The sequence below is a fragment of the Aquarana catesbeiana genome, linkage group LG04 (genome assembly GCF_042186555.1).
Source record: "Aquarana catesbeiana isolate 2022-GZ linkage group LG04, ASM4218655v1, whole genome shotgun sequence".
Lineage (NCBI taxonomy): Eukaryota > Metazoa > Chordata > Amphibia > Anura > Ranidae > Aquarana > Aquarana catesbeiana.
The window spans coordinates 515628878-515656635 of record NC_133327.1 but is presented as its reverse complement, the minus strand read 5'-3'; the positions used below and the strand labels follow the sequence as shown (position 1 = coordinate 515656635).

At 40.8% G+C, this 27758-nt stretch overlaps 1 protein-coding gene across 10 annotated transcripts in view; it reads left to right on the top strand.

The window, feature by feature from the left end:
- UTRN (utrophin) overlaps positions 1-27758 on the top strand; it is a 1071426-nt gene that overhangs the window by 890320 nt on the left and 153348 nt on the right. For 5 of the 10 annotated variants that reach the window (XM_073627744.1, XM_073627745.1, XM_073627742.1 and 2 more), the window contains one exon: positions 1461-1517. The exons of 4 other annotated variants lie outside the window; for them this stretch is intronic. In XM_073627744.1, coding sequence (XP_073483845.1) covers positions 1461-1517 — 57 coding nt within the window. The remainder of the gene's footprint in view (positions 1-1460; positions 1518-27758) is intronic. One more of the 10 variants, XM_073627743.1, reaches the window with a different exon arrangement.

Here is a 27758-nt window from a genome sequence, read left to right as displayed (position 1 = left end):
CTAAGCACTGAGTCACTTTGTATTTAATTGCTTATATTCTTTTATTTTTATATATTTTTTCTTATTGCAGAATTGCATCTTTTTTGATCTACTCTTGTATGGTGATATTTATTTCTAGGCTATTATTCACTCTTTCCTGGCATATATTATATGAGGTGGAGTGTACTCTGCCCACTTCATCATACATTTTTTTGTTACTGATTGATGGAATAGCGCCACATATTTTTATTTAATATTTGATTTTTTGGGGAACTGAGTGGACCTATCTATGTTGGCGGCTCTCCATCGGGTATTTTACCGTCAGTTTCATTATTTTCTTACTCATATTGTGGTTTTGCGCACTGGTTCTTACATATTTAAAAAACAGTAATTATTGCAAAAAAAAAAGGTCAATACAGTTGTTTATGATACCATGTACTGGCACACTAAAGTGTACCTTAAGCCAAAACTTTTTTAGTTTTTGATGGTGTCTATGGACCTGCTGGTGGGATTTACTCTTGTCACTTTCACAAAAAGATGGGATAAGAAATGCAAAATGTATACAATTCTTACTAGAACAGGAGGTGAAGGGAAATCTTTCAATGGGGGCCGTTGTTCTGGTGAGGATTTCCCTGTATTTTGGAGAGATTTAAACTGGCCATACAACAGAATTTTGTTTGAAAATTATCCTTTTAAGAAAATTTGTTTGATTTTCTGATCGTTGGTGGGGTCAGATCGACAATAGTTTCGGACCATGGGGGATGAAATTTGAAGAAGCAGGGTGAAAAATTATTTTTCGAGTAAATACATTTCTGACCATGAAAGTGTTTTTTTGTTCAGGACATTAAGTTCATTCCAAAACCCGTATGTTAAAAGCAAACAAAATTGTGAATGACATTTGTCAAATCATCAAATGTACCCAGAACAGAGTTTTTGTATGAATGTACATATGAATATTCGTTCGAACATTGTTCACGGGAATCAAGGGACATCTCCCTAGTATGATACAAAAAGAGGGTAACCTATCCCTAATACTTGCAAAATTAAAAAAAATAAATAAAATGTTATCATAAACTCAACAATTTTTGGAATCAGTACTGTCCCGCCAAAATCAAGGCAATTGAGAAGTTTGTAACGGTGTATCTGTGTTAGTTATTCAACATTTGGCTCAGTGTTTTTTTAAAGCATCAGCATTTTAAATGTCAATTAAATAACACTGTGTAATTTATCAAGTTGAAAGCAAAAGCTGAAGTGGTCCCCACTGCAATATAGCTTATGTATAGGTCTTTATTATGTGATTCTAATCTGGATGTATTCTTTGCGTTGTAAAAAAAAATGAATGTCACAATGTTGAAGTATGTATCATTCCATGACAAAATTTGCTGTAAATTTGAACTGTCAAAAGTGTGTGAAACTTTAGGCTAGTTGCCTAAAACCAGTATTACTGTGTAGAGAAGTAAGCAGTGTCTTTGATCCACAAGTAGTTCCAATGAAGACTTCACCAAGAGTGTAGGTTCCAACTTACATTATGGATACAGGTAAGAGCATAGTGTGTTAGCATGTAAACTGCAAGCATGTGTAGTTTTATGGTATATTTCAATGCTCTTCAATATAGACATTTTTTGACAGGAGAAAAGACATGGCAGTAAAATGGAAATAAAAAATAAATAAATAAAGTATATAAAGATTTGAATATAATGCAATGTAGGAAAAAAAAGGCAAGTTGTCCATGAAAGAGTTATACAGTATTGAAGGACAGGTATACTACCCAGAAGCATTAATACTTGCTAGCTGCTGCCATAACCCCGGTATTTAGCATCAAAGTACTGACGTACGGGTACGTCGTTTTGCGTGAAGTGGTTAAAGTCAACCTCAGTTTTGTGCTGTTCTAAAACTGTAATGAACAGTTAGGCCCCTTTCACACATGCGGACCGTTCAGGTTTTTTCTGTCAGTTTTTTAGGCGGACCTGAACGGACGCTTCATGCAGGTCTTCATGGAGCGACGGATGTCAGCGGTGACATGTCCGATGACATCCACTCCGATCCGCTGAATCCAGACGAATGGAAACCCTATTTTTCATTGGTCTATCGGATCAGATGAAAACGGAGAGGCGGATCCGTTTTCATCCGATCCCCCATAGAGGAGAGCGGAGCTATGCAGGGACGGACCTGTCATCCGCCGGCTCAGCGGGGATCAACACAGCAAAAACGGATGTGTGTGTGTGTGTGTGAAAGGGGCCTAAAGCATATAGATACTTTAATTCCAGTCTTCTACAAGTGCCTGATCTATATGCACAACTACAGTTGTGCTCATAAGTTTACATACCCTGGCAGAATTTATGACTTCTTGGCCATTTTTCAGAGAATATGAATGATAACACAAAAACTTTTCTTTCACTCATGGTTAGTGTTTGGCTGAAGCCATTTATTATCAATCAACTGTGTTTACTCTTTTTAAATCATAATGGTAACAGAAACTACCCAAATGACCCTGATCAAAAGTTTACATACCCCAGTTCTTAATACCGTGTATTGCCCCCTTTAACATCAATAACAGCTTGAATTTTTTTGTGGTATTTGTGGATGAGGCTCTTTATCTTCTCAGAGGTAAAGCTGCCCATTCCTCTTGGCAAAAAGCCTCCAGTTCCTGTAAATTCTTGGGCTGTTTTACATGAACTGCACGTTTGAGATCTTCCCAGAGTGGCTCAATGATATTGAGGTCAGGAAACTGAGATGGCCACTCCAGAACCTTCACTTTATTCTGCTGTAACCAATGACAGGTGACTTGGCCTTATGTTTTGGATTATTGTCACGTTGGAATGTCCAAGAACGTCCCATGCTCAGCTTCCTGGCTGATGAATGCAAATGTTCCTCCAGTATTTTTTGATAACATACTACATTAATCTTGCCAACAATTTTGACTAAATTTCCTGTGCCTTTGTAGCTCACACATCCCCAAATGTAGCATTTATGGTTGTGGCCAAAAAGCTAAATTTTGGTCTCATCACTCCAAATTACTTTGTGCCAGAAGGTTTGAGGCTTGTCTCTGTGCTGTTTGACATATTGTAAGTGGGATACTTTGTGGCATTTGTGTAGTAATGGCTTTCTTCTGGCAACTCGACCATGGAGCCCATCTTTCCTCAAGTACCTCCTTATTGTGCATCTTGAAACAGCTACACCACATGTTTTCAGAGAGTCCTGTATTTCACCTGAAGTTATTTGTGGGTTTTTTTCTTTGCATCCCGAACAATTTTCCTGGCAGTTGTGGCTGAAATAGTAGTTGGTCTACCTGAACGTGGTTTGGTTTCAACCCCTCATTTTCCACTTCTTGATTAGAGTTTGAACACTGCTGATTGGCAGACTCAATTCCTTTGACATGTTTTTATATCCCTTTCCTGTTTTATACAGTTCAACTACCTTTTCCCACAGATCCTTTGACAATTCTTTTTCCCCATGACTCAGAATGCAGAAACGTCAGTGCAGCACTGGATGAATGATGCAAGGGTCAGTCAGGAGTCCAGAAACACATTGACCTTTTATACACACTCAATAATTACAAGCAAACAAATCATAGGTGAGGATGGTTACCTTTAATAGCCATTCAAACCCCTTTGTGTCAACTTGTGTGCATGTTATCAGGCCAAAATCACCAGAGTATGTAAACTTTTGATCAGGGTCATTTAGGTAGTTTCTGTTGTCATTATGATTCAAAAAGAGTAAACACAGTTGATTGATAATAAATGGCCATGAGTGAAAGAAAAGTTTTTGTGTTATCATTCATTTTCTCTGAAAAATGGCCAAGAAATCATAAATTCTGCCAGGGTATGTAAACTTATGAGCACAGCTGTATATTATATTATAAAGCAATCTACCATGGCCATAGTTGCATAAAGAACATAAACTTACCAACATAAGCCATCCTTAAGTTTGATGACTTTTCTCATCTTTGCAAACTGCTCACTGAATTTCATTTGACCTTGTTAAAGGCAATGTTATTATTTGATATGAATCTTAGCTGTGTAAGATATGTGTTATATAAAGGACATGCTCAATTTTTTAGAGAGGAGGTGCACAGTGTCACAGTACAGTAACTTACCAGTGTTAAGCAGATTTTGGATTAAAGAATGCCAGCATGTTTGTATAGATACATTTACTGTCAATCATTACACATTTTGGCTTCACGATTATTAATGTTCTGTATAGTTTTTTTCAATTTAAATTCAAATCTTGGTCACTGTTTTAATCTACTTTTTTAAACTATTTATACTGCTTTCCCCAGCTTTATCCCTTACTTTGCTTCTGACAGGGACTGAGAAAAGATATTACAGGTAGCTGTAGAGATGCTGCAGGAGACATTCTGGTACAAAGGCTCACCATTATAAAAAAATTAGATGTAATAAGCATTATAAATTTGATATGGATTAGCAACAATTCAGTGCAGACTTTTCAATAAACTACTCATCTATAGATGATGCCCATGGTGTAGAAGTCCACAATTGTCAATAAGATTTTTAACTTTCTAGTGTAGGACTGGGGAAAGGTCTATTTTGGTTGGGTACTAAAGGTTAGTGCACTACCCAGTTATCTACTTTAGCACTGAATTATATCGATCATTAGTCTGGTATGGTTTATCTTAACCCAAGATATATTGTAGAAGGGGGGGGCATTTATCAATCCTTAATTATAGATAAACCCTAAATCTGGTTTTCAGTTTGGCATCATGCCTCACTGCATACAGATTTTATAAGCAAACAATGTGCCTGAAAGTTTCTATAGCTTCAAAGTTCCCTTTCTTGAGATTCTGCCAACAAACAGCACTTCATGTTGCAGGCTGACAATGCTAAGCCATTGCCTCTTAACTAGCAGCAACATTGTCAGCCTGTCATGCTCAATTTTTCAGTTGGTAATTGGCCAACACTTCTGCTAATTGGGAAGCAGTGGCTTAAAGGATAAGTTTGTCTTTCTACAAAAAATTATAAATGCACATCTTTTTGCAGGTAAAAAAATGTACATTTATTATTTTTAGTAGGAGCCTGTAAAGCATTGCATCAGTGATCAGCAGATCACTGATACCTTGCAGGTCTCCTGCACACTGTCAGTGTATCTGCTTGCCCGTACATTGCGTTGAATCTTCCTGTCAGCGAGTATCGGCCTACCCGTGTAAGCCGATACTTGCTGACAGGAAGATTCAACAAACTACCACAATAGTGGCCATGTGGACGGAGCACTGCATGGCCACGCGGTCTTCAAACAGTGACAGCAAGCTGCGGCTGCAGCACTGGGAAAATGTTACATGTTCCACCCTAAATTTGGATGGAACATGTAACAAGTTCCCAAAGGTGAACTTATCTTTTAATGTTGTTGGTTTAGGACAGGAAGTATGTCATTGGTAGGATTACCAGTTAAAGGAAGTTAGTTAATTGATGTTAAAGGAAATACAGCCTGAAAAGGGATTCAAATACAGCCACTAAACCCAAAGACTGGTAAACTGCAATATACTGAATTTTTGTTTTTGAGTTTAGAAACTTTGTCAGTGTTAACATCAGGGGAGCAATAATGATACTTTGTAGGAAAATGTACTAAGCAGGGGTCTAGTTTTAGAATATAGCAGTAAATTCTTTCAAGAAATGGCAAAGCAGTGCTAAAAGAAATAAGGGAGCTGCCACTGCTGACTTTTTTCTCTGTATAAAGATAATTGCCTGGCTTTTGTTTAGATCCTCTGGCTTAAGGTGAGCATGCCACTACATGGTGAAAACAGCAAAAAGCAATACATGTAGAAAGAAGAAGCAATATAAACTTACCTTTCTGGAAGCCCATGTCTTGAAACATACCTGTGACAGTGTTTTTGGCTGTCCAAAATATTTGACCGGCAAGATTGGTCAAATACTTGTTTTCTCCATTGCAGGTGGTGGTTCCTAAAGCCAGCTCAAATGTATAGTGACATGGGAGATGGTGGGAGGAACCACTGCATGAAGTGTAGATAGCAGAAATTCAACACATGGTGTTTGAAGACATGGACCACTGGAAAGGTGAGCATATTGCCTCTTATTTCTGCAGGTATTGATTTGTGTTGTTTTGGCCCTTTAGCGACAGGATTGTTTAAGTACTTTCTGAGTCATAGACTTGAAACAAATATGGACAACAGGAAAATCAGAGGAAAGTCATGGGACAGCACAAAGGACTAAAAGATATATATAAATAAATAAACAGACACAACACAACTTCATGTTGGTAAAAATGGCCACGGCATTTATTAAGGGGTTACCCAATAAACAATAATCATTTATAACCAAGTCTTTTAACTTAAATTCCATACCATAAATTATTTAATTTATTAATTATATCACGTAGTCCATCCAGAACTGAACTGGATGACAAACCCCCACTAAAAAATGCCATGACGGATTCAAAATAATAATATTTAGGGAGGGAGGGTGGGAGCAGCGCGGTTCTGTCTTCAGCAACGTCCCCTCAGGCGGTGACCGGAGCGGGAAAGCTGCCAGCTATATATAGACACAGCTCGGCTCAATCCCGCCCGATCCAGCCAATCCGGGGACCGTTGCTACCCGCTCCACTTTCTGCCATCTCCTGGGGCAAACTAAAACAAACAGAGAGAGGGGGGGGGGACACTGGAAGATACCATCGCCCTCTGTACTGTCCCATGGAGCCCCGCATGAACGCTAGGGGCTCAGACATGGGACAGCACAAAGGACTAAAAGATATATATAAATAAATAAACAGACACAACACAACTTCATGTTGGTAAAAATGGCCACGGCATTTATTAAGGGGTTACCCAATAAACAATAATCATTTATAACCAAGTCTTTTAACTTAAATTTCATACCATAAATTATTTAATTTATTAATTATATCACGTAGTCCATCCAGAACTGAACTGGATGACAAACCCCAACAGCTGAAAGCCACTCAAGAACTGAGTGGCTGAAGCCCCCAAAATGCCGCGGCCTGATCAATCATATTCTGCAATCCTACAATAAAAATGTCTAAACCAACTTCCGATAGGTGGACGAAATCAAAACCATATAAACCAGGAAGAAAACCTTCCAGCTCGACATGGCGATATGAAAGACCACCCTGGGAAATGACCAAATTGCAAATTGTTCTATTAACACGTTTCCTAATCTTATCTATATAATGAAGATTACTTAATTCGGACCAAATAAGTCTAGGCACTATTTCTGAAAAAAATTATTACAGTGGAAGGAAATAATAACTTAAAAGAAGATAGGTCTCTTTTCATTTCACAAATCAACTCCCAAGTTTTGATCCTGCCCAGGTCATTGCCCCCGGCATGAATAATAAGAGCGTCGGGGGAAGGCCACTGACTTGACAAGTAAATTAATTGGTCCTTTACATTCCTCCATCTAAGCCCTCTTATGCCCCACCATAATACTTGAAAACGACTTTCATCCAGGCCAATATTGATTGTGCCATTCTTGACGGAAGCTCTCCTTTTGGCCTAAAATATAAATGAATGTCCAACTATCCAAATGATGCGCTTGGAAGGACCTAAGAGAAATTAAACAATAACTAGATCAGGGCGAATATACAATTTAAATCTATCACTATCCCAACGACCCAACTGCTTTAAACTATTATTAGAAAACCCAAGCAAACTGGCTTCCGTAGCCGCCCCTATTCTAAAGGAATGAGAAGAGAAGTGAAGACCAGAAAGATTAAGTTGCTTTAAGCAAGAAGACAGGACAGATGAGAATTGATATCTGGTTAAAGGGGATAAATTTAAATGAATAAAAAATGAACCCAAAAAGGGGGGGCGAGCAGTCATATACTGAGAAACTCTAAAAACTGGGCATATGGTTTCAAAAGGGGCTTTATGAAGTGTCAACCAACATCCCTTGCCTAACCTATCCATTTTTGATTTACGTATAAAGATTCTGACAGACTCCTCTACAACATAGATGTCTGAAAAAACTAAAATGGAAGGAGAGGATTTATTAGGTGCTGTAAATTCACCTAATCTCAGAGCACCAAAAAATGCCAGAACAAAAGCAGTTCTGAACAGCAAAGTTTCAAAAGGGGAAAAACAAACTGACTCCAGTGTAAGCATAAGCTGCATCAATAAAGTAGAAGAAATAGGGCGTCTGCTATCTAACGCCGGAGAGGATTTTTTAAAACCCTTCAGCATTTGTCTAACTGGAAAAAAGGAATTGATGGCAGGAAGACCAGACATTTTCAAAAAGAATGAAAACCCCAGCTAAAATCTTGTTAACTGAAGCAGGACCAAGTTTGGCTTTGATTAAGAAAGATACAAAACATAACGACATTTCTACGGTCACTGTATCATACGCAAAATTATATTCTTCACAAAATTTGCACCACTTGAACCAAGCCTGTGAGTATTCTTCCCAAGTTTTAGGAGCAATGGAATTTCTTATATATTCTTCAATTACTCCCATATCAGGCCCCAGAGAAAATCTGGGCAAGAGAAACCTTCCTGGTCCGCCTCCGGAACAAGTTCCCGAAACCTCCGGAACTGCAAACGAGATAATGAATCGGCAATCTCATTAGTAATACCCGGAACATGCTTAGCTTTCAACCAAATGTTAAAGGTCATGCATTGCAATACCAAAAAACGGAGTAATTTTATCACAAACTCAGACTTAGATGACAAACAGTTTCTTGCAAAAAATACTCCTTTATTATCTGTATGTAACAAGACTCGTTTATTCTCAAAGAAATTACTCCAAATGGTAATAGCCACCACCACTGGAAATAATTCCAATAAAACTAAATTACAACTAATCTCTGGTGACCTCCAAGGATCAGGCCATCTTTCAGCACACCAATGGCCATCCAAAAATGAACCAAAACCTACTGAACCAGATGCATCTGTAAACAAGCGAATCTCAGAATCTTTGACAAATTCGCTCTGCCATACCGCTTGACCATTAAAGTTGATCAAAAACTGATCCCACACTCTTAGATCCTCCTTAATGGGCTGTGTAATAGATATATGCGAAAAAGGATTTTTAAAACCCCCAATAGCTAAAGCAAATCTCCGAGAAAAAATTCTTGCCACAGGGGTGACCCTTGATGCAAAAGCAAAAAGACCCAACAAGGACTGAACGTCCTTCAACAAAGCCCTTCTTTTGGACAAAAATTTTTTTATCAAAGACCTCATTTTCATAATCTTGTCCATCGGCAAACGGAATTCCATGGCTACAGAATCAATTGTTATGCCCAGAAATTCGATAACCGAAGTTGGACCGACAGTTTTTTAATTGGCCAAGGGGATGCCAAAAGAATCGCAAATGTTGAAAAAACAACCTAACGTTTCCGAACAAATATGCGAATCAGCTGGGCCAATAACTAAAAAATCGTCTAGATAATGTATAACGCCACCTTGAGGGGAGTTTTGAGACAAAACCCACTGTAAAAAGGTTGAAAAAGATTCGAAATAACTGCAAGATTTGGAAAAACCCATGGGCATGCATTTGTCAAAATAAAATTTTCCTTCAAAGGAAAAACCAAGGGAATTAAAACCACTGTGATTAACTGGCATAAGCCGAAATGCAGATTTTATATCAGCCTTTGCCATAAGAGATGCTTTCCCAAAACGTTTTAATAAGCAAAGAGCTTCTTCAAAAGAAGCATATGATACCATAGACTCAAATTCAGTGATCTCATCATTTAATGAATTACCACAAGGAAATGATAAATGATGGATCAACCGAAAAGATCCTGGCTCTTTTTTCGGTACCAGGCCTAAAGGAGATAAACGGAAATTTTCAAAAGGAGGGGAGGAAAAAGGTCCAGCGATTCTGCCCTCTTTTAATTCCTTAAAAATTTTTTCTCTAACTATATCAGGACATGTCAGAACGGATCGTAAATTTTTTACTAAAAGACAACCATGTCCAGAAAAACCCGGAATGGAGAAACCAAATTTAAAACCTTCATGCAGAAGGTCCGCCATCCTGCGGTCTGAATAATGATCTAGCCAGAACTGCATTTTTGACAACCTCACTGGCGTCCATGCCTTTTGCATTAATTTCCCTTGACTGAGATGTATTAGCTGATTTTTTAAAACACCGAGCTGCTGGGTGCGTCCCTGCGCAGAATGAGCATTCATGCTTATATCTGCAGTTTGAAAGGAATCTGCATTGGGAATCGTTATATGCAAAGCATACTCCTTTACGAAAAGTCGATTGTACATTTGTTACTGGAGGTCTCTGTGTGTATTGAGGCCTTTGTGGCAGCATCAGGTTTAACCATAAACCTACATCCTTAACCCCCCATCTTAAAGATGGGTGGACAGAAAGCTTCTGTCTAAAGCTCTCATCATAGTTAAACCATGCAATTGCGCCAAAATGGCGGTATGCCTCCGCCACTATATCCAGGTGCTGAAATAAACCTGAACATTTATCTGGAAAACGTTCCCCTACCACAGAAGCAAAAATGCAAAAGGCCTGAAGCCAATTTTGAAAAGTGCGGGGAATTGCCCTTCTCCTATCTTCCTCAGACCTATCGTCTATTCTCTTATCAGATTTTAATAAAAATTCTTTAGATGACGGGAGTAATGATAAAATATCTATGAATTCTCCACGCCAAATTTTTTCCTTAACAGCATTAGATAGGTGATAACCCAGAGGAGATAATTCACATGGGAGGGCTTCTTTAAAACAAGATTCAGAAACCAAAGTTTTAACAGGTAAAGAAAATGTAGAATTAGCAACAGGAACAGGCATAGAAGGATTAACATTTATATTGGTATTATGTGTAATAGGTAATTTATTTTCACTCAGGTGATTAAAACTTATTGGAATGGCGGGGTTACCTTGTGAAAGAACAGCATTGTCTGTTAAACTTAAACCTCCTGAGCCACCGCCATTCCACACATTACCAATATTAACAGGTTCACCCATTTTTGCAAGTACATTGGCTAAAGAACCAACTACTTTACCCAATTCTATGAAATGTGAATCATTTTTCTCACCAGAATAATGGTCCACGCTGACAGGCTGCCCAGAAGCTGGCACCTCACATGATAAGCCCGCAGAAGCCTCCTGAGGTGAATCTACTCTGGCTCTGTCTGAGGAGCGTGACCTTTCCTGCAGTAATTGTTCTCTCACAGGGGGAGAGGGAGAAATGTCACTTCTCAACCTCTTTCCCTTGTTACCTCTGCGACTTCTCTTTAAACCAGCAGGGGGAGCTGGGAGAATGTCATCCATAATGACTTCCATAGGCACTGACTGGGCATGCTCTATATCAGCAGAGGCTGACGCTGACGGAACTGCATCTTCTTCTAGACACCGCCTTAACCATTCCGCCCCCCCACGGCTCTCAGCCTTTTGGATAAGGCGACGCAGCAGCTCTTCCATTCCTCAGGTATGCCGTGGAGCAGCGCGGTTCTGTCTTCAGCAACGTCCCCTCAGGCGGTGACCGGAGCGGGAAAGCTGCCAGCTATATATATAGACACAGCTCGGCTCAATCCCGCCCGATCCAGCCAATCCGGCGACCGTTGCTACCCACTCCACTTTCTGCCATCTCCTGGGGCAACCTAAAACAAACAGAGAGAGGGGGGGGAACACTGGAAGATACCATCGCCCTCTGTACTGTCCCATGGAGCCCCGCATGAACGCTAGGGGCTCAGACATTATCTGCATGCTTGTTCAGGGTCAGTCAGGAAAGGTATCCTTTATAGGAAAAGCATACTAGAAAAAATAAGTAGGCTACCTTTGGTAATATTTCTTCAAAAATGCAAGGTGCCTATTTGCCGCTGGCTCCTCTACTCTCTGATGTATTAATCTACAAAAAAAAAAAAATGTCATTAGTAAAGTCAGAAAGAAGTCTTTTTGATCTACAGACTTTGTCTGGGTCAGAGTCTTAGGACATTTTATTTGATCAGTGCTAGTAAGAAGCGTTTTCTAAAGGAGAGGCAACCCGCCTATTTTTTTTTCTATAGGTTTCCATTAGTGGGACATATATATATATATATACCGCATATACATTTTTTTATGCTAAATACCTTCTTTGTCTTTTTTTTACAAGCGATCACATGACCTCTGTTTTCAGCTTAGAGGGCTTGAGGCGCAGACTGCAAGTTGTTGCAGTGAAGAATTGTGCAGAGGGGTGTGTCGGCACAAGTCTGATCATTGGATTACAGGCAGGCTGTGCTTCTAAAAAGAATTCAAACAAACAAAGTTACCATTATTGGATGGATGTGCCTTTATGCTTAGCATACTCGGTTTGAAATTGGAAAACACGGGGGCTGGTAGGATCACCAGGTATTTCACACAAAGGAAGCAATACAAAGAGAACAGGATAGTGTTTTCATACAAGTGCATGGTACAACAGACACATATCAGGAATATGAGAATTCCTGTTTCACGTGTCTATGTAGGGTAGCCTATTAGGCTCCCCTTCCTCTCTGTTTAAATTTCTGTCTTTTTTTGTGTTTCCATGGTCAACCAAATCGTTGTATCTCAGTGGACACAATTTTGCCTCTCATTTATACTACTTTTTAGCTGCACTTAGAGTGCTTAATTACCTGGTGCTTGCATGCACTGATAGTTTTTTTTTTTTTGCAAAGTGTCCCACTTACCTTAAAAACTAGGTGCTATGTTAGGGGAAAGAGTGATCCCTTTTCTTGGTGGATGTATAGTCTGTCCCTGCTCTCCTCATGTCTTTGTTGCCTACAAAGAGAGATGGCCATCCTCACTAGCTGATTTAAATAAGTTTTAATTTCCCTGGTTTATATGCAGATATAGGATCCATGTAGAGGCCATGACTAATCAGTAAGGCCTCTTTTACCCCTGCAGCAGTCTCTATCGCCCCTCTGAAAATGCACAATGGAAGCTGGTAGAGCAGCAGCCTCCAGGTGTTCCAAAGATGATATTGGTGGGAATGCCTTTTTTTTTCCTCTGAAGAGGGATATTGCAGAAAAATACTACCCCGCAGTTGCAAGCCAAACATTTGTCTCAAACTTGTTACGCATTCCTATTGACATCAATGAGCGATGCCGCCTGAAACTGAACATCCCAAGTTAAACTTGCCGTACAACCCCCTCTGTCTGCATGATAGGTGGGTGGTCATGGGTGTTAAAACCCTCTGTGTAAATGAAGCCTACATTTTTTTTGCTTTAAAAAGATTTATGAAGAATAAAGACATTTAAAGACATTTAACACTACCCTTGAGCATCTCCAAGTTTCCAGAAACCTTGAAAGTTCTCATGTGGCTAAATATGTATCTTGGGCCAACTTTGTTAAAGGAAAATTGAAAAACAGTGCAGGCACATTAACATATGGTAACAAGCAATGTATAGCTGCAGAAGTGACCCTTTTTGTTATTATACTATAAAGGCAAATCCTAGATGCTGGAAAAAACATATTTTTTATTTTTGGCATTCTATATGTGGTTAAAACCCAGAAGACTAGAAACTATTCTCACAACGCTTAATATTTGTGAAATAAAGTCATGTCTTTTTATTGAAACCTGCCATACATAAAAAGAAGGACTTTTCCTGCAGGTGAAATCATAGATGTGTCCTTTACTTGGATACATAAATCCTGCAGGCAAATCTTTAGCCATTTCCCTTGGTATAGTGTGGTGCCATTATGTCATTTGTTTCTGTTAGTCTAGTCGTTTTTCCTTGACCTAAATTTCAGCACAGCATACATTTGTTGTCCTGTAATAATATCCTGCCAGTTTCATGTAGTATAATGAAAGCACTGAAGCAAGGAAATTTTTAATATTACTACTTACACCAAAAACAGCAATGGTGGGATGTTCTTTTAAAAATAGTTGGAGGAGAAATTCAAATTATGTCCCTTCAGCGAACTCTGGTTCCATAGCACAGATTAAACTTATATATAGAAGCATTTATCAAGCTTGATTAGTTGTGTTTTAAACTGGTAAAGTGTATCAACATACAAGAACACAAATTTCATATGTTGCAGTTTACTTGTGATGGGGCTAGGCAATAAATGTGAGGTAGTAAAGGGTGTCTGCCTGGGGTAATGCAAGTAGAATCTGAAATCCCTTTTAATTGTAGCAGCTGTAAACGTCAGATATCTATAACTAATAAAGCTCAGCAAAAGTAGGGAAATATGGTCAAAGTTGTAAGTGTAATAAAATGGACACAGAATTAAACAAACCCTATGTTATTAAATGTTTGGGATTTAAAGTTAGGACAGTTTTGATGTGCTCAGAGCTGACTTGGATTTTAGAAACAGCATTTCTCCTAACTGGGACAGAAATTAAGCACTGTACAAAAAATATCAAGTGAGCTGATGTAAAATTAGTAGACTACCGACCTGCATTTACATTAACAGAAACTCAGGAGCGGGACGGTGTTAATCATGCATGGCACTCATGCATTGATTTCAGACAGGGTGTTTTTACAAGATGAAAAAAGTAATGCGGATGTCCTTTTAATGATGAGCTGGAGGCATGCAGGAAAGTAGCAGGATGTTGGTGTTTTAGAATTAATGATCTTGAAGCAATTAAACTGGACCACATGAGATATTTTCTATGCATATTTTAGATTAGTAGAAAAAGATGATGCTTTGAACATACAGAACATTCAAGTATAAAAATACAAGTTTTACAAGTTGTCACTTTCATGAATATAAATCAGTACCTGTTACAGCGTCTGAAACTATCAGGAAGAAATTTCCTCCTGTAAGGCTGATAAAATTACCAAAAAAACCACGCTCTGTATCCAAAATCCAAAGTGAATGATCTAAAAAAAATGCAAGTTATTGGATTCACATTTTTCAGAAGAATAAAGCATACAGAAAAATGTTGCTCAAAGTAGTTTGTTTCGGTGTGCCCTTCAATTCAGATATGGCAATGAAAATAGATCCTAACATTAAGTTGAACTCCAGACAAACAGCTAAATACACATACTGTATACAAGACACATAAGAGAGCTGTTTTACTTCCCGGAGGATTTTTATTTCTGTCTATCCAGTCTTGATATTTACACAGCTTTGCCACACAGCCCAGCTCTGTCTGTCGGTGGGGGGGGACCTGACCTTTCTCTGCTACAGTTTCACTTTACAAGTGTCCATCCCATCCCCACTATCTGATTGGACAGTGAAAGGAGAGGCAGATACCCACTCTGTCGCTCAGCTCTCTTTTCCTTTTAGCATACTCCCTGCATTATAGCATATGCAATCGGCTCCTTGAGCTGCTTCTCCCTCTCCCATTCAGGGTATTTACACTCCTTGCATTTAAAAAAATACATTAATGATATATTAATTAAAGCGGAGTTCCACCCAATGGAAATTACGCTTTAAGGGAAGGTGACCCCCTGACATGCCACATTTGGCATCTAATTATTTTTTTGGGGGGAGCGGATACCCTCTTTTTAGAGGGTTCCAGCTCCCACTTCCGGTGCACCGCAGCACTGGAAGGGGGATCACACCTCCCCCCTCCCTCTCTACAATCATCTGGGACACGTCACAGGTCCCAGATGATTGCCCAGCCAGTCGGCACACCGCGTGGCTCGTGCATGCGCAGTGGGTGCCTGGCTGTGAAGCCACAGCCGGACTCCCACAGTTACAATGCCGGTGCTGAAGAGAGGAGGGGGAGACGAGCGGGGCTTCCCCCGCATCGCTGGACCCTGAGACAGGTAAGTGTCTGATTATTAAAAGTCAGCAGCTGCAGTATTTGTAGCTGCTGACTTTTAATTTTTTTTTAAGTGGAACTCCGCTTTAATACCAAGCTGTTTTTGTGTATCTTATATCTTGGAGTTATATATCTTGGAGTTCAGCTTTAAAGACATTAAAGTGGAGCACAAGTGCGGTTACATCACTGGGCTTGTAATCCATTGATTATTTTTTCCAGCCCCAGGACGGTACGTTTGTACCACCTTACTAACCAGGGGCATAAACAATGCTGGAGCCTGCACATTGCAGCCACAACACACTGATTGCAATTGCAATGCTCTACAGGCTTCATTGAAAACATTTAATGTTTTTGACTTTGTACTCCTCACCTGGTTGCCGCCAAACACAGTTGACACCATCTGAACCAAATAAGTTTATCTTGGTCTCATCAGACCCACAGGACATGGTTCCAATAATCCATGTCCTTAGTTTGCTGGTCTTCAGCAAACTGTTTGCGGGCTTTCTTGTGCATCATTTTTAGAAGAGGCTTTCTTCTGAGGCATCAGCCATGCAAACCAATTTGATGCAGTGTGCGGCGTAAGGTCTGAGCACTGACAGGCTGACCCCCCACCCCTTCAACCACTGCAGCAATGCTGGCAGCACTCATGCATCTATTTCCCAAAGACAACCTCTGGATATGACGCTGGGCACATGCACTCAACTTCTTTGATCGACCGTGGCGAGGCCTGTTCTGAGTGGAACCTGTCCTGTTAAAGCGCTGTATGGTCTTAACCACCGTGCTGCAGCTCAGTTTCAGGGTCTTGGCAATCTTCTTATAGCATAGGCCATCTTTATGTACAGCAACTATTCTTTTTTTTCAGATCCTCAGAGTTCTTTTTCATGAGGTGCCATGTTGAACTTCCAGTGACCAGTATGAGAGAGTGAGAGCGATAACACCAAATTTAACACACTTGCTCCTCATTCACACCTGAGACCTTTTAACACTACCGAGTCACATGACATCGGGGAGGGGAAATGGCTAATTGAACCCAATTTGGACATTTTCACTTAGGGGTGTACTCACTTTTGTTGCCAGCGTTTTAGACATGAATGGCTGTGTTGAGTTATTTTGAAGGGACAGGTAAGTGAAACCCCTTTACTATTATTGTGGGGTGTCCCAGTGATTTTAACAATCAGTCAAGCTAACTAGAGGCTGGACACCTATGTGTGGTGACCGTACGGGGGAGTTTTGGGCTAGCTGTGGGTGTTTGCAAAGTGTACCTTTTTTTTTTTGCTTGTGGCTGTTCCTTACCTGTATGATGGCGCACGACGGTGCGCCATTTCGCCTTGGTTCACTGCACACACATACACAGAACGTTCCGGTGCACACCCAGCTTATTTAACCACTTGCTTACAGGGCACTTAAACCCCCCTCCTATCCAGACCAATTTTCAGCTTTCAACGCTGAAGCACTTTGAATGACAATTACGTGGTCATACAACACTGTACCCAAATGAAATTTTTATCATTTTTTCACCACAAATAGAGCTTTCTTTTGATGGTATTTGATCACCTCTGCAGTTTTTACTTTTTGTTAAAAAAATGTAAAAACCTGAATTTTTAAAAAATTTTAAACGGGTCATTTTTCTCCTTCATTGATGTATGCTGATGAGGCGGCAGTGATGGGCACTGATGGGTGGCAGTGATGGGCACTGATGGGTGGCAGTGATGGGCAGCACTGCCAGGTGGCACTGATTGGCACTACAGGTGGGCATTGATAGGTGGCACTTGTTGGCATTGATAGGTGGCACTTGTTGGCACTGTTAGGTGGCACTGTGGGCACTGTTAGGTAGCACTGTGGGCACTGTTAGGTAGCACTATTATGGTGGCACTGATGAGGCAGGTGTGCCTCTTCCACTTGGGACCGGCCCCTTACTCGGATTGGTAATCAGCCGAGTCTCAGTGACTTGGTGATCACAGCGCGCCCTGTAGGGCGCGCGCATGGAGCGTGCACAGGGGAGGCCGTCATATGACGGCCTCCCGGGAATTAAGGTCCGCGCTGTGGCCGTCATTCGGCCATAGCGCGGATGGCAGGTGGTTAAGCTGTATAGGCCAAGCATGAGGTGCTTCCAGAAGGCAGCTGTGGGACACAAAGCAGGCTCTGAATAGACACTTGCAGCGGTTCATTCTTTCTTTACCAGATCACGTGAGTCACCAAGTGTTGCTTGGCAGGCTAAAGATGCTTAGCAGAATTGTTACATAGGGGCTTGGGAGCCCTATTAAAGGGTCTCCATTCTGAGGTGTTTTAATACTACACCCAAGTATTCTCTTTTTGTGGCGGGTAAATGTCCTCAAAAAAAGAGGAGTGGGACTATAGGGAAGGGCACACCGATGTCGTCAGTAGTTCCTGATGAACCTAGTCTTATCCCTAGTGTTGTATCCCCTGAAAGACCAGAGGCTTCTTGGCAATCTGAGCCACTGCGCCTATCTGGTATTGTGCCTACAATCAACGATGCTGCTTCACCCTTTATCACTAAGGATGAACTGTCCTCAGCCCTAGAAGAGTTAGAGCACAGGATTGCTGGCATGATTGTCTCCATCCCACAGGGTAGCAGGAAGCGTCACAGATCCCCCTCCCCAGAGCCTCCTACTCTGGAGCAGGAATGGGTTGAGGATGGGGAAGAGCTTAAAGCTCAGGACTCTGTGGAGGGCCGGCAGATGAGTCTGCTTTTGAGCAATCTGGATGAGAAGATATCCAGTTATTGTCTGCCTCTCAGTCGCAGAGCCTTTTGATCCTGACTTTGACCGTAATGGTTCGTTCTGCCTTTAAGTTGCCTCTTGCAGAGGTGGCTGAGCCCCCCTGGTCCTCTTTGGGATCTCTGAGGCCTCTTCAGGCCGCACAGGCTTTCCCCTTATAACCCCTGTTGAAACAGGCGGTGTATGCTGATTGAGAACATCCTGACAGGATTTTTGTTCCTCCTAAGAGGTTTTCCCTTTTATATCCCATGGATGAAAAGTTCATTAAAAAATGGAGCATGCCAGCAGTAGATGCAGCAGTCTCTTCCTAAAACAAGAAATTGACTTGTCTGGTAGATAACGCACAGGGTTTGAAAGACCCTGTTGACAAGAAATTGGAGTCATTATTAAAGGGCTCTCTACAGAGAGCAGCGATATGGCTTCTTTTTTTTCTCCCTGCAAAGCAGGGAGTAAAAACAGTCACATCGCTTAGTAAAAGTAGCTGACACTACAGACTTTACACTTGTTAGGCACGCTGTTAACCCTTTGTTTGCCCCTAGATGTTAACCCCTTCCCAGCCAATGTCATTAGTACAGTCTCAGTGTATAGTATTAGCACTGATTACTGTATTACTGTCACTGGTGATGTCAGTGTCAGTCAGTTCCCACAAAGTGTCAGTTAGTGTCAGGTTATCCGTCGCACTGTCAGTCTCAATATAAGTGGCTGATCACCGCCATTACTAGTATAAAAAAAAAAAAATCCTGTGTATATACGATGGTTTGTAGATGCTATAACTTTTGGGCAAATCAATTAATATACACTTATTGGAACTTTTTTCTACCAAAGACCTGTAGCAAAATACATTTTGGCCTATGTTTATGAAGAAATTTTATATATTTTTTTTTCAAAATTTTCAGTCTGTTTTTCGTTGATATAATAATTTAATTAATAATTTAAATAGCACCAAAAGAAAGCTCTACTTGTGTGAAAAAAAATGATATAATGTTCATTCGGGTACTGCGGCGTGACCACGCAATTACTAGTTAAAGTAGCGCAGTGCTAAATAGCAAACAAATGGCCTGGTCATGAAGGGGGGTAAAATCTTCCAGGGCTTAAGTGGTTTAAGTAAAGGCCTTTGGTGGGTGTATCACCCGCTGCCTATTTATATATTTTGGGAGTCCTAACCTTATCACCCAAAGTAATGAAATCTCTTCTTACTGCAGCAGGAACAGTCTACTGCCAGTAATACACCCTTTGTATTGTAAAACAAAGAAAATGCAATAGTAAATTCTCCTTCATTATGGCTAAAGTAGTTGGGAAGATCTTTGAACAAGTACAGAAATTTTACTGCCCTAGCACCTGTAAAAAATAAACTTGTGGTGGGCATTTCAACCTAGGGGCATCTGTCCAAAGATGAGATAGGTTGGAGTGGATTAAAGTACCTAAAATGTTTCTTTACACGCACACATGCCTACGCACACACACATAACTTAGGACACACAAAAGGAAAAAGCATGGAAAGATTAAAAAAAAACTTGAATTAGCCCCTTAGAATTTTACATACTGTTAGTAATTCAACTCTTCAGTGTATAAAAAGAAAGTTTTTTTTGTTCTTGATTAAAGAGCAAGATGACACTTTGAACTAGCACTTGAAAGGAATTGCTTGAGACGTGTTATTTATGAAAGTTCTTTTGAGTTAACTAAAAGATTGAATCTTGAGGAAAAAATATTCTATTTTAATATCTTAGTTCTCATTGTTCTGTCAATAATACATGCTCAGGCCCGGATTTACTCCCTTTGCCGCCCCAAGGCTGGGCCCTTCAATGCCGCCGCCCCCCACCACACACACACACACACACACACACACACACACACACACACACACCACCAGAAAGAGCCCCCAGACATGATACGGTCAAAGACTGCAGACATGATACAAGAGATGGTCAGAGACTGCAATCATAGTACAGGAGATGGTCAGACATTGCAGACATGATACAGGAGACGGTCAGAGACTGCAGTTCCTATGGACATTCGTAGATAATGGCCGATAGGCCCTCTCACCTGACCCAGCGATACAGCAACGGTTCCCTCTGACCAGGAGTCAGCTCACTCTGAATTGCCCGTGGCGAGTCTGTTGGGTAGCACCCAGATCTGTATTCCTGCAATGACTCCATTCCTTTCTCCGCCAGGGATGGCGCCAGGCTGTGTGGCTTTCCCTCTGGTGGCGCAGGGCAGCGGGGTTCTCTCTCTGATGGTGTTCCCTCAGCACTGCCCTCTCCCTCTGGAGTCCTGGGTGTACTTTCCTGGGTGTAGACCCCCCCAGGACAAACCACCCCCCTCCATTAGTACAGACCCCCCCCCAGGACAAACCCCCATCCATTAGTACAGACCCCCACCAGGACAAACCCCCCTCCCTTCATTAGTACAGATCCCCCCAGGACAAACCCCCCTCCCTTAGTACAGACCCCCCTAGGACAAACCCCCCTCCCTTTATTAGTACAGACCCCCCCAGGACAAACCCCCCTCCCTTCATTAGTACAGATCCCCCCCAGGACAAACCCCCCTCCCTTAGTACAGACCCCCTAGGACAAACCATCCTCCCTTCATTAGTACAGACCCCCCCCAGGACAAACCCCCCTCCCTTTATTAGTACAGACCCCCCCAGGACAAACCCCCCTCCCTTCATTAGTACAGACCCCCCCCCCAGGACAAACCCCCCTCCCTTCATTAGTACAGACCCCCCAGGACAAACGCCCCTCCATTAGTACAAACCCCCCAGGACAACCCCCCTCCATTAGTACATACCCCCCAGGACAACCCCCCCTCCATTAGTACATACCCCCCAGGACAACCCCCCAGGACAACCCCCCTTCATTAGTACAGACCCCCCCCAGGACAAACCCCCCTCCCTTCATTAGTACAGACCCCCCAGGACAAACGCCCCTCCATTAGTACAAACCCCCCAGGACAACCCCCCTCCATTAGTACATACCCCCCAGGACAACCCCCCTCCATTAGTACAAACCCCCCCCAGGTCAACCCCCCTCCATTAGTACAAACCCCCCTCAGGACAACCCCCTCTCCATTAGTACAAACCCCCCCAGGTCAACCCCCACCCCCTCCATTAGCACAGACCCCCCCAGGACAAACCACCCCTCCCTTCATTAGTACAGACCCCCCCAGGACAAACCCCCCCTCCATTAGTACAGACCCCCAGGACAACCCCCCCCTTCATTAGTACAACCCCCCCAGACAAACCCCCCCTTTACTAGTACAGAGCCCCAGGACAAACCCCCCCTTCACTAGTACAGAGCCCCAGGACAACCCCCCCTCCCAGGACAACTCCCCCTCCATAAGTGAACAGATGGAACAGATGGAGACAGGCTTGGGTGGGAGTGAGAGACACAAGAGAACACGCGCCCCCCCCGCCCCCCGCACAGAGACCAGCCGCTCCGATCTCTGGCGGCTGCTCTCCTTCTCTGACAGGAGGAGGGAGGGGGGACAGGCTGAAGCCTCGAAAAAAACAGCAGCGGCGGCGGTGGGAGGGGAGGGAGCCGCGTCTGGACACAGAGAGTAGGAGGAGGGAGAGGAGCACTCTAGCGCTTCAGCGCCCCCACCTCTCTGGTGCCCGGGTGCGCTGCATGCTGCTAGGTTAGTGTGGGGGGCGGCCGAGAAGTCATTGCAGGAGCGGCGCCGGGCCGCCCCTGTACCACTGCCGCCCCGAGGCCTGGCCTCGGTGGCCTTGTGGGAAATCCGGCCCTGTACATGCTTATATGAAGTGCTTTGATTTTGCTTATAATATATGATGCTCAAAATTCTGTACCTCAGCAGTTAGCATTAAATATGTCTTATCTGTGGAAGCTGCGATTGATGACCTCCTTCAGAAAACGCCAAGTACCTCGCTATAAAGCCCCATACACACTATTAGATTTTCTGCAGATTTTTGTCTTCATTTACCAAAACCATATAATATTAGGTCAAACCTTAAGAGTTTAAATTTGTATGCAATCAGGCAGGCCTTTGCACTACATGGTTTTGGTAAATCTGGAGACAAAAATCTGCAGAAAATCTAATTGTGTGTATGGGATCTTAGTTCAGTCCCAGTGACTTCAATAACTTCTGAATCACTAGCCTGTACCACATTTAAATGTCAAGAAGGTAAGGTTAAAGTTTAAAGTGTATAGGTACATATTTGTTCTAGGACAGCTACTTAACCACTTCAGCCCTGAAAGAATTTACCCCTTTCCGGACCAGGCCATTTTTGGTGATACAGCACTGCGTCGCTTTAACTGACAATTGCGCGGTCGTGCGACGGTGTACTAAAAAAAACACAATATTTTTTTCCTTTTTGCTATAATAAACATCCCCAATTTAATTTAAAAAAAAGAAAAAAAAAAAAAAAACACAAATTTTTTCCTCAGTTTAGGCCAATATGTAATCTTCTACATATTTTTGGTTAAAAAATTGCAATAAGTGTTTGCGCAAAAGTTATAGCGCCTACAAAATAGGTTATTGATTTATGGCATTTTTATATATTTTTTTTTTACTAGTAATGGCAGCGATCTGCGATTTTTATCATGGTTGAATTTTGAAATTCAACCACCTACCAGCTTTATTTCTTGAGGAATCCAAGAGCAATGGTAGTTGCTCTCCCACTTGGAGTCTCATTCTTCCTGTAGCATCTTCTATAATAAAAAAATAATTCATCCAACAAGGAGTGTCACACTTTTAATGGCCACAGCATGCCTGGAGACCTGGAAGCTTAGAGGATAAGTTCACCTTTTTAGAAAAATATAATAAATGCATATATTTGCAGAACAAATTGTGCATTTATTATTTTTTTCTTGCAGGAGCCTGGAAAGCATTGCACATGTGATCAGTGGATCGGGGTGCAATGTCAGACTTCTGCAGACAAACCCTGCAGTTTTCAGCCCATAACTCCTCTCAGGCTGTTGAAAGCTGCAGGGCTTGTGAATGTACTTCAAGGGTGCTCATCAGCATAGTTCATTCACATCTACAAGCCATCTGCCACAGGTAATGACGGTACTTGTAGTTCATTCATTCACAGGAAACTACGAATGAATGAAGCAGCCTTGTGGGGGGAGCTTGGGAATTATATGTTTCTAAAGATAAATGACTAAATCTAGGAATGCCCTTAAGAAAAAAAAAATGTTCTCTGTGCTGGTCTTTTAAATTTTAAGGTACAGTAATAGTATTCTAATAGTATTTACTATGATATACAGTAGATAAGGATTTCAAAAAATGAAAACAATTGGTAGCTACCTTGAAGTGAACGTAATATCGCAAGGTAAAACAATTCTTTGGATGGCCCCAGCACATAGCAAAAACCAATTAATTGTGCAAAACCAACTTCCTTCATAAATTAAAAAATTTAAGTAATGGACCTCAGCACCTTCTGGTCACAAGATGTCCAGTCTAGTCAGATGTATCCTGAATGATTGTTTTCAGTCTTCTTCATCTTTATCTGTCCAGACCTTGTTTTTTATGATTATGCTATTAGTTCTTCATCTGCAATGTTTAAATTACCATAAAGTAAACTAAAAGGACACCACACTGAAAATAGAGACTGTGTAGGGCCTAATTTTCTAAACTTTACTAAAGCAGGGGGAGTTCACACTGGTTTACATCAGCTTGCTTTGCACTGTAGCAAATCTGGCTCAGAATAACTTCATGTATTAGTAAATCACACAGTTGATATCACTATGCTAATTGGCACTGTGGTCTTCCAAATTTAATTTACTGCAGCTCATTCTTAAACATATGGCATATTTTTTAATGACTTTGAAATATTAGAATCCCACTCACAATACACCAAAATGAAAACATTTCTCTGAAGCTTCATATAGTAATGTTTTAAAATACATATGTCAGTGTAATACCACTTTGGAATAATAATGTGTTGTTTATACCTATACCATATGGCACACTTATGAGAACAAATGCAGTAAAATACTTTAACAAAGCAACTATAATGGGTCAATTACAATTCAGATTGCTATCAGCATTTTTTTATTGTTAGAGCAGGAATGAGATTTCATACTAGATGAACCTTTATTATGTGGTTAATCAGTATTTAGGGAACGTCTATTCAAGCTTTTTGAAAATCTGTAAAGTTTGTGAATGTTAAAGATAAAGTAAAAGGCCAATTTACAATTACAACCAATGGACATATTTGAATGTGTCAGGCAATGATATATCACCTGGAAAAAGTTTTGTTACCCGGATAATGCTGTTGGCTTTATGTGAACTTGACCTTTCTAATAAGTCCTAAACTTGTCTTGAACTGCTGTTTCAATTCCCACTGCAGTAGTTATTTCCCTGGTTGCCAACAGACATAATCTGGTGCATCACTGTAAAGCCAAGACTTACATTCCCAATATTAGCCAAACGTACATATATATTAGGGCCAGCACAGGATTAGCCTCCATGAAAATTGTCCTCTACTTCATCTGCTGACTAATCCAGATGCCTACCTCTGGATCCTACAACAAGCGCTTCTCCAGGTTGTCATACCTTTGCAGTGTTGCGGGTTGCTCATTTACATCCAGTACCTGGACTCAGGATGGACAACCTGCCTAGCACAGCAGTATTCACTATGTTCCAGGAGTGCTTGCATTAACAAGATGTACACAGGACAGGATTTTCAAACATGTAACAATTAAAAGATGATTGACTGGGTATATGCTTTCACTAAGACAACTGATAAACAAAAAAATGTGACAAAGTTAGTGTGCTTTATGCTCATTTACTCCAGCTACAAGACAACAGTTCATATACGTTATCAAACAAAAATATTACTTGAAGTTACCTAAAAACAGCAATTCTACATTAATTAATAATAAACAGATTTTTGTTAATTTAATTGTTAAATAATTCTTTAGTTATTTTGTGTTACATTTTGTTAGATTTGTACATGGTATGGGAAAAGCAACCCTACCTTTGCAAAATCATAATGATTGAAATATACCATGTATGTACAGTAAACTTAAAAACTTAATAAACACTCACAAATTTACCTGCTTATTGAAGAATGCAATTACAAGCTAACAAAACTAATACATACTGTATGTATTACAAGGTTAACAGCATGTTGACTTGGTCTGTAGTTTTTACCCTGCTAAATGGTCTACCTTGATGTGACAATGAGCATTTGAGAAAAGTTAAGATGTATAATTGAGATTGTAGAATAATGTTTCAAACCATTATAACTTGCAGTTTGTATACAGTACTAAAAAAGTGCTCGTTCACACCGGAGCTCTCTGTATGTGTGCTTCTATACTGCAGTGTATGTGTGTTTCTGAGTTGTAGTGCATAAAATTAAATGAAATAGAAATTAAATGAGGAGTGAAAGTTAGGGAAAAAAGAGTGACGATACCCTGCATTGTAAAAATACAAGGCACTGCCTCTGAAGCCTGTACTAGTACTGACACCAGCCCACACAGGATAACTCTGTTTTGTATTGCTGTGAATGAGCCTTTAATGTTTTTAAATGCATTTTGATTAAAGATTTAGCTAAATTAAATGACAGATTCAACTTTGTAAATGCTTTCTTTTTAAATAAGTGAAAACGTGCTTTGAAATGCAGTAAATATATTCACCGCTATTTATGTGTATATTTGAAGTATAATCAAAAATATGTAAATGTGACCTGCGGAAATAAAGCTTATTAATAATCTTGTAAGTACAACTAATAAGGGGCTGAAGTGACAAATTTGTAGATGTATAAGTTCTGAGTTTTAAGTATTGAGAAGGCAGGTTAAGAGTTAAGAGCCCATGTTATAGATTAATAAGTTATAGTTAAGTGTTAGGATTAAGGTTAGTGTTGAGAGTTAGATTAAGGGTCATTTGGAAAGTATTACGTTTTTTAGAATTGGGCACTTTTTAATTAGAAGCACCATTGTTTTTTTTTTGTTTTTTAATGTAAATTAACACTAGCCCATCCTCCTAAACTAATCTGCACTAAACACTTAAAGGGGTTGTAAACCCTCGTGTTTTTTCACCTTAATGCATCCTATGCATTAAGGTGAAAACATTTCTGTCACTGACCAGCACCCTAGCCCCCCGTTTTAATCACCTAAACCCGTTCGTTCCCATGCCAGAGACGCGCAAACCCTCTCTGACCAGGATCTCGGCTCTTGATCAGATAAATTGACAGCAGCGCAGCCATTGGCTCATGCTGCTGTCAATCTAATCCAATGATGCGGATGCCGGGGTTTGGGGCTGAGTCCGGCATTCTGTGTCTATGGACATAAATGCTGGACTTGGGAGCACGCCCGCACGTTAACCCCCTAGGGGTTTTTCCAATGTGGAGAGGAGCCGCGAGTGCCATTGGGAACCCCAGAAGGATCGGGGCCACTCTGTGCAAAACTAACTGCACAGTGGAGGTAAGTATGATATGTATGTTATTTTATTTTTTAAACAAGGATTTACAACACCTTTAACCCCATTCAGACTGCTTACCTACCTTCATATCAAGATAGGAGCTTGCTCTGGTGTTTACCTACTCTCTGAAGTAATGCTCCTTGAAGCTGGCTGCACCTGTATGCGGAGTCAAACTTTAGTATAGCCATATAGAGAGAATGGAGATCCTTGGTATATGACCCCATTCAAGTCTATGGAAACACACAGTAAAGACATTGATAGGGCTCAGTAGAGGAGGGGGGTGATTGTGGACATACAGTATTAGTGCACTTGTAATAAAATCATTTGAGTACTGTTTGTGATACTTTTTATATGCACTAATATCCAAATTATCAGGAAAAACTTTTGGAGTGTACCCCCTTCTTTAAAGTGCAAGCAGTACTAATACACAAAGTTTTAACAGAATGTTAACAAGACAATCTCTGAGGAAAAAAAACCTACACAGCAATGGTAATTAAACTTGGATAGTTAGTGGGATAAGACCGGCAGAGAGCTATGGAATAGGAGTGGGGAAGAGTCACACAGAGGTTCTAAAACTGTCTGATTGGGATTTAGAAAACTTAGATCCACATTTCAGTTAATTGTCTTTTGTGTCACATAGAAATATCATTCTTAGTTCAAATGTTTTAATTTCCTGAGTAATTTTGAAGTTCCCTTTAAAAACCAAAACATTCCTGTCTTTCATAGTGTGGTCTGGTTTTGAGAAAATGCCGTCCCAGAGGTGTGCAGAAATCATCTTCCTTATGTTTCTCTAGCGTTTGTGTAAATTCATTGCTTTTTGTAATTTCTGTCCTGTTTTCGCAGCGTAAGATTCTTTGTTGTGTTTTTTTTTTTTTTTTTGCATTAGATGAGGTACACAACATTACTGGAGGTACAGCTGTATGATCTTCCAATGTTGAAGATCTTTTTTGTGTGTGACACTTTTTGATGGGTTGATGTGGCTACACAATTTGCAGCATTTTTTGTTTTTGTTGCAGGGCTTCGTTCCTTTATTCGAGACTT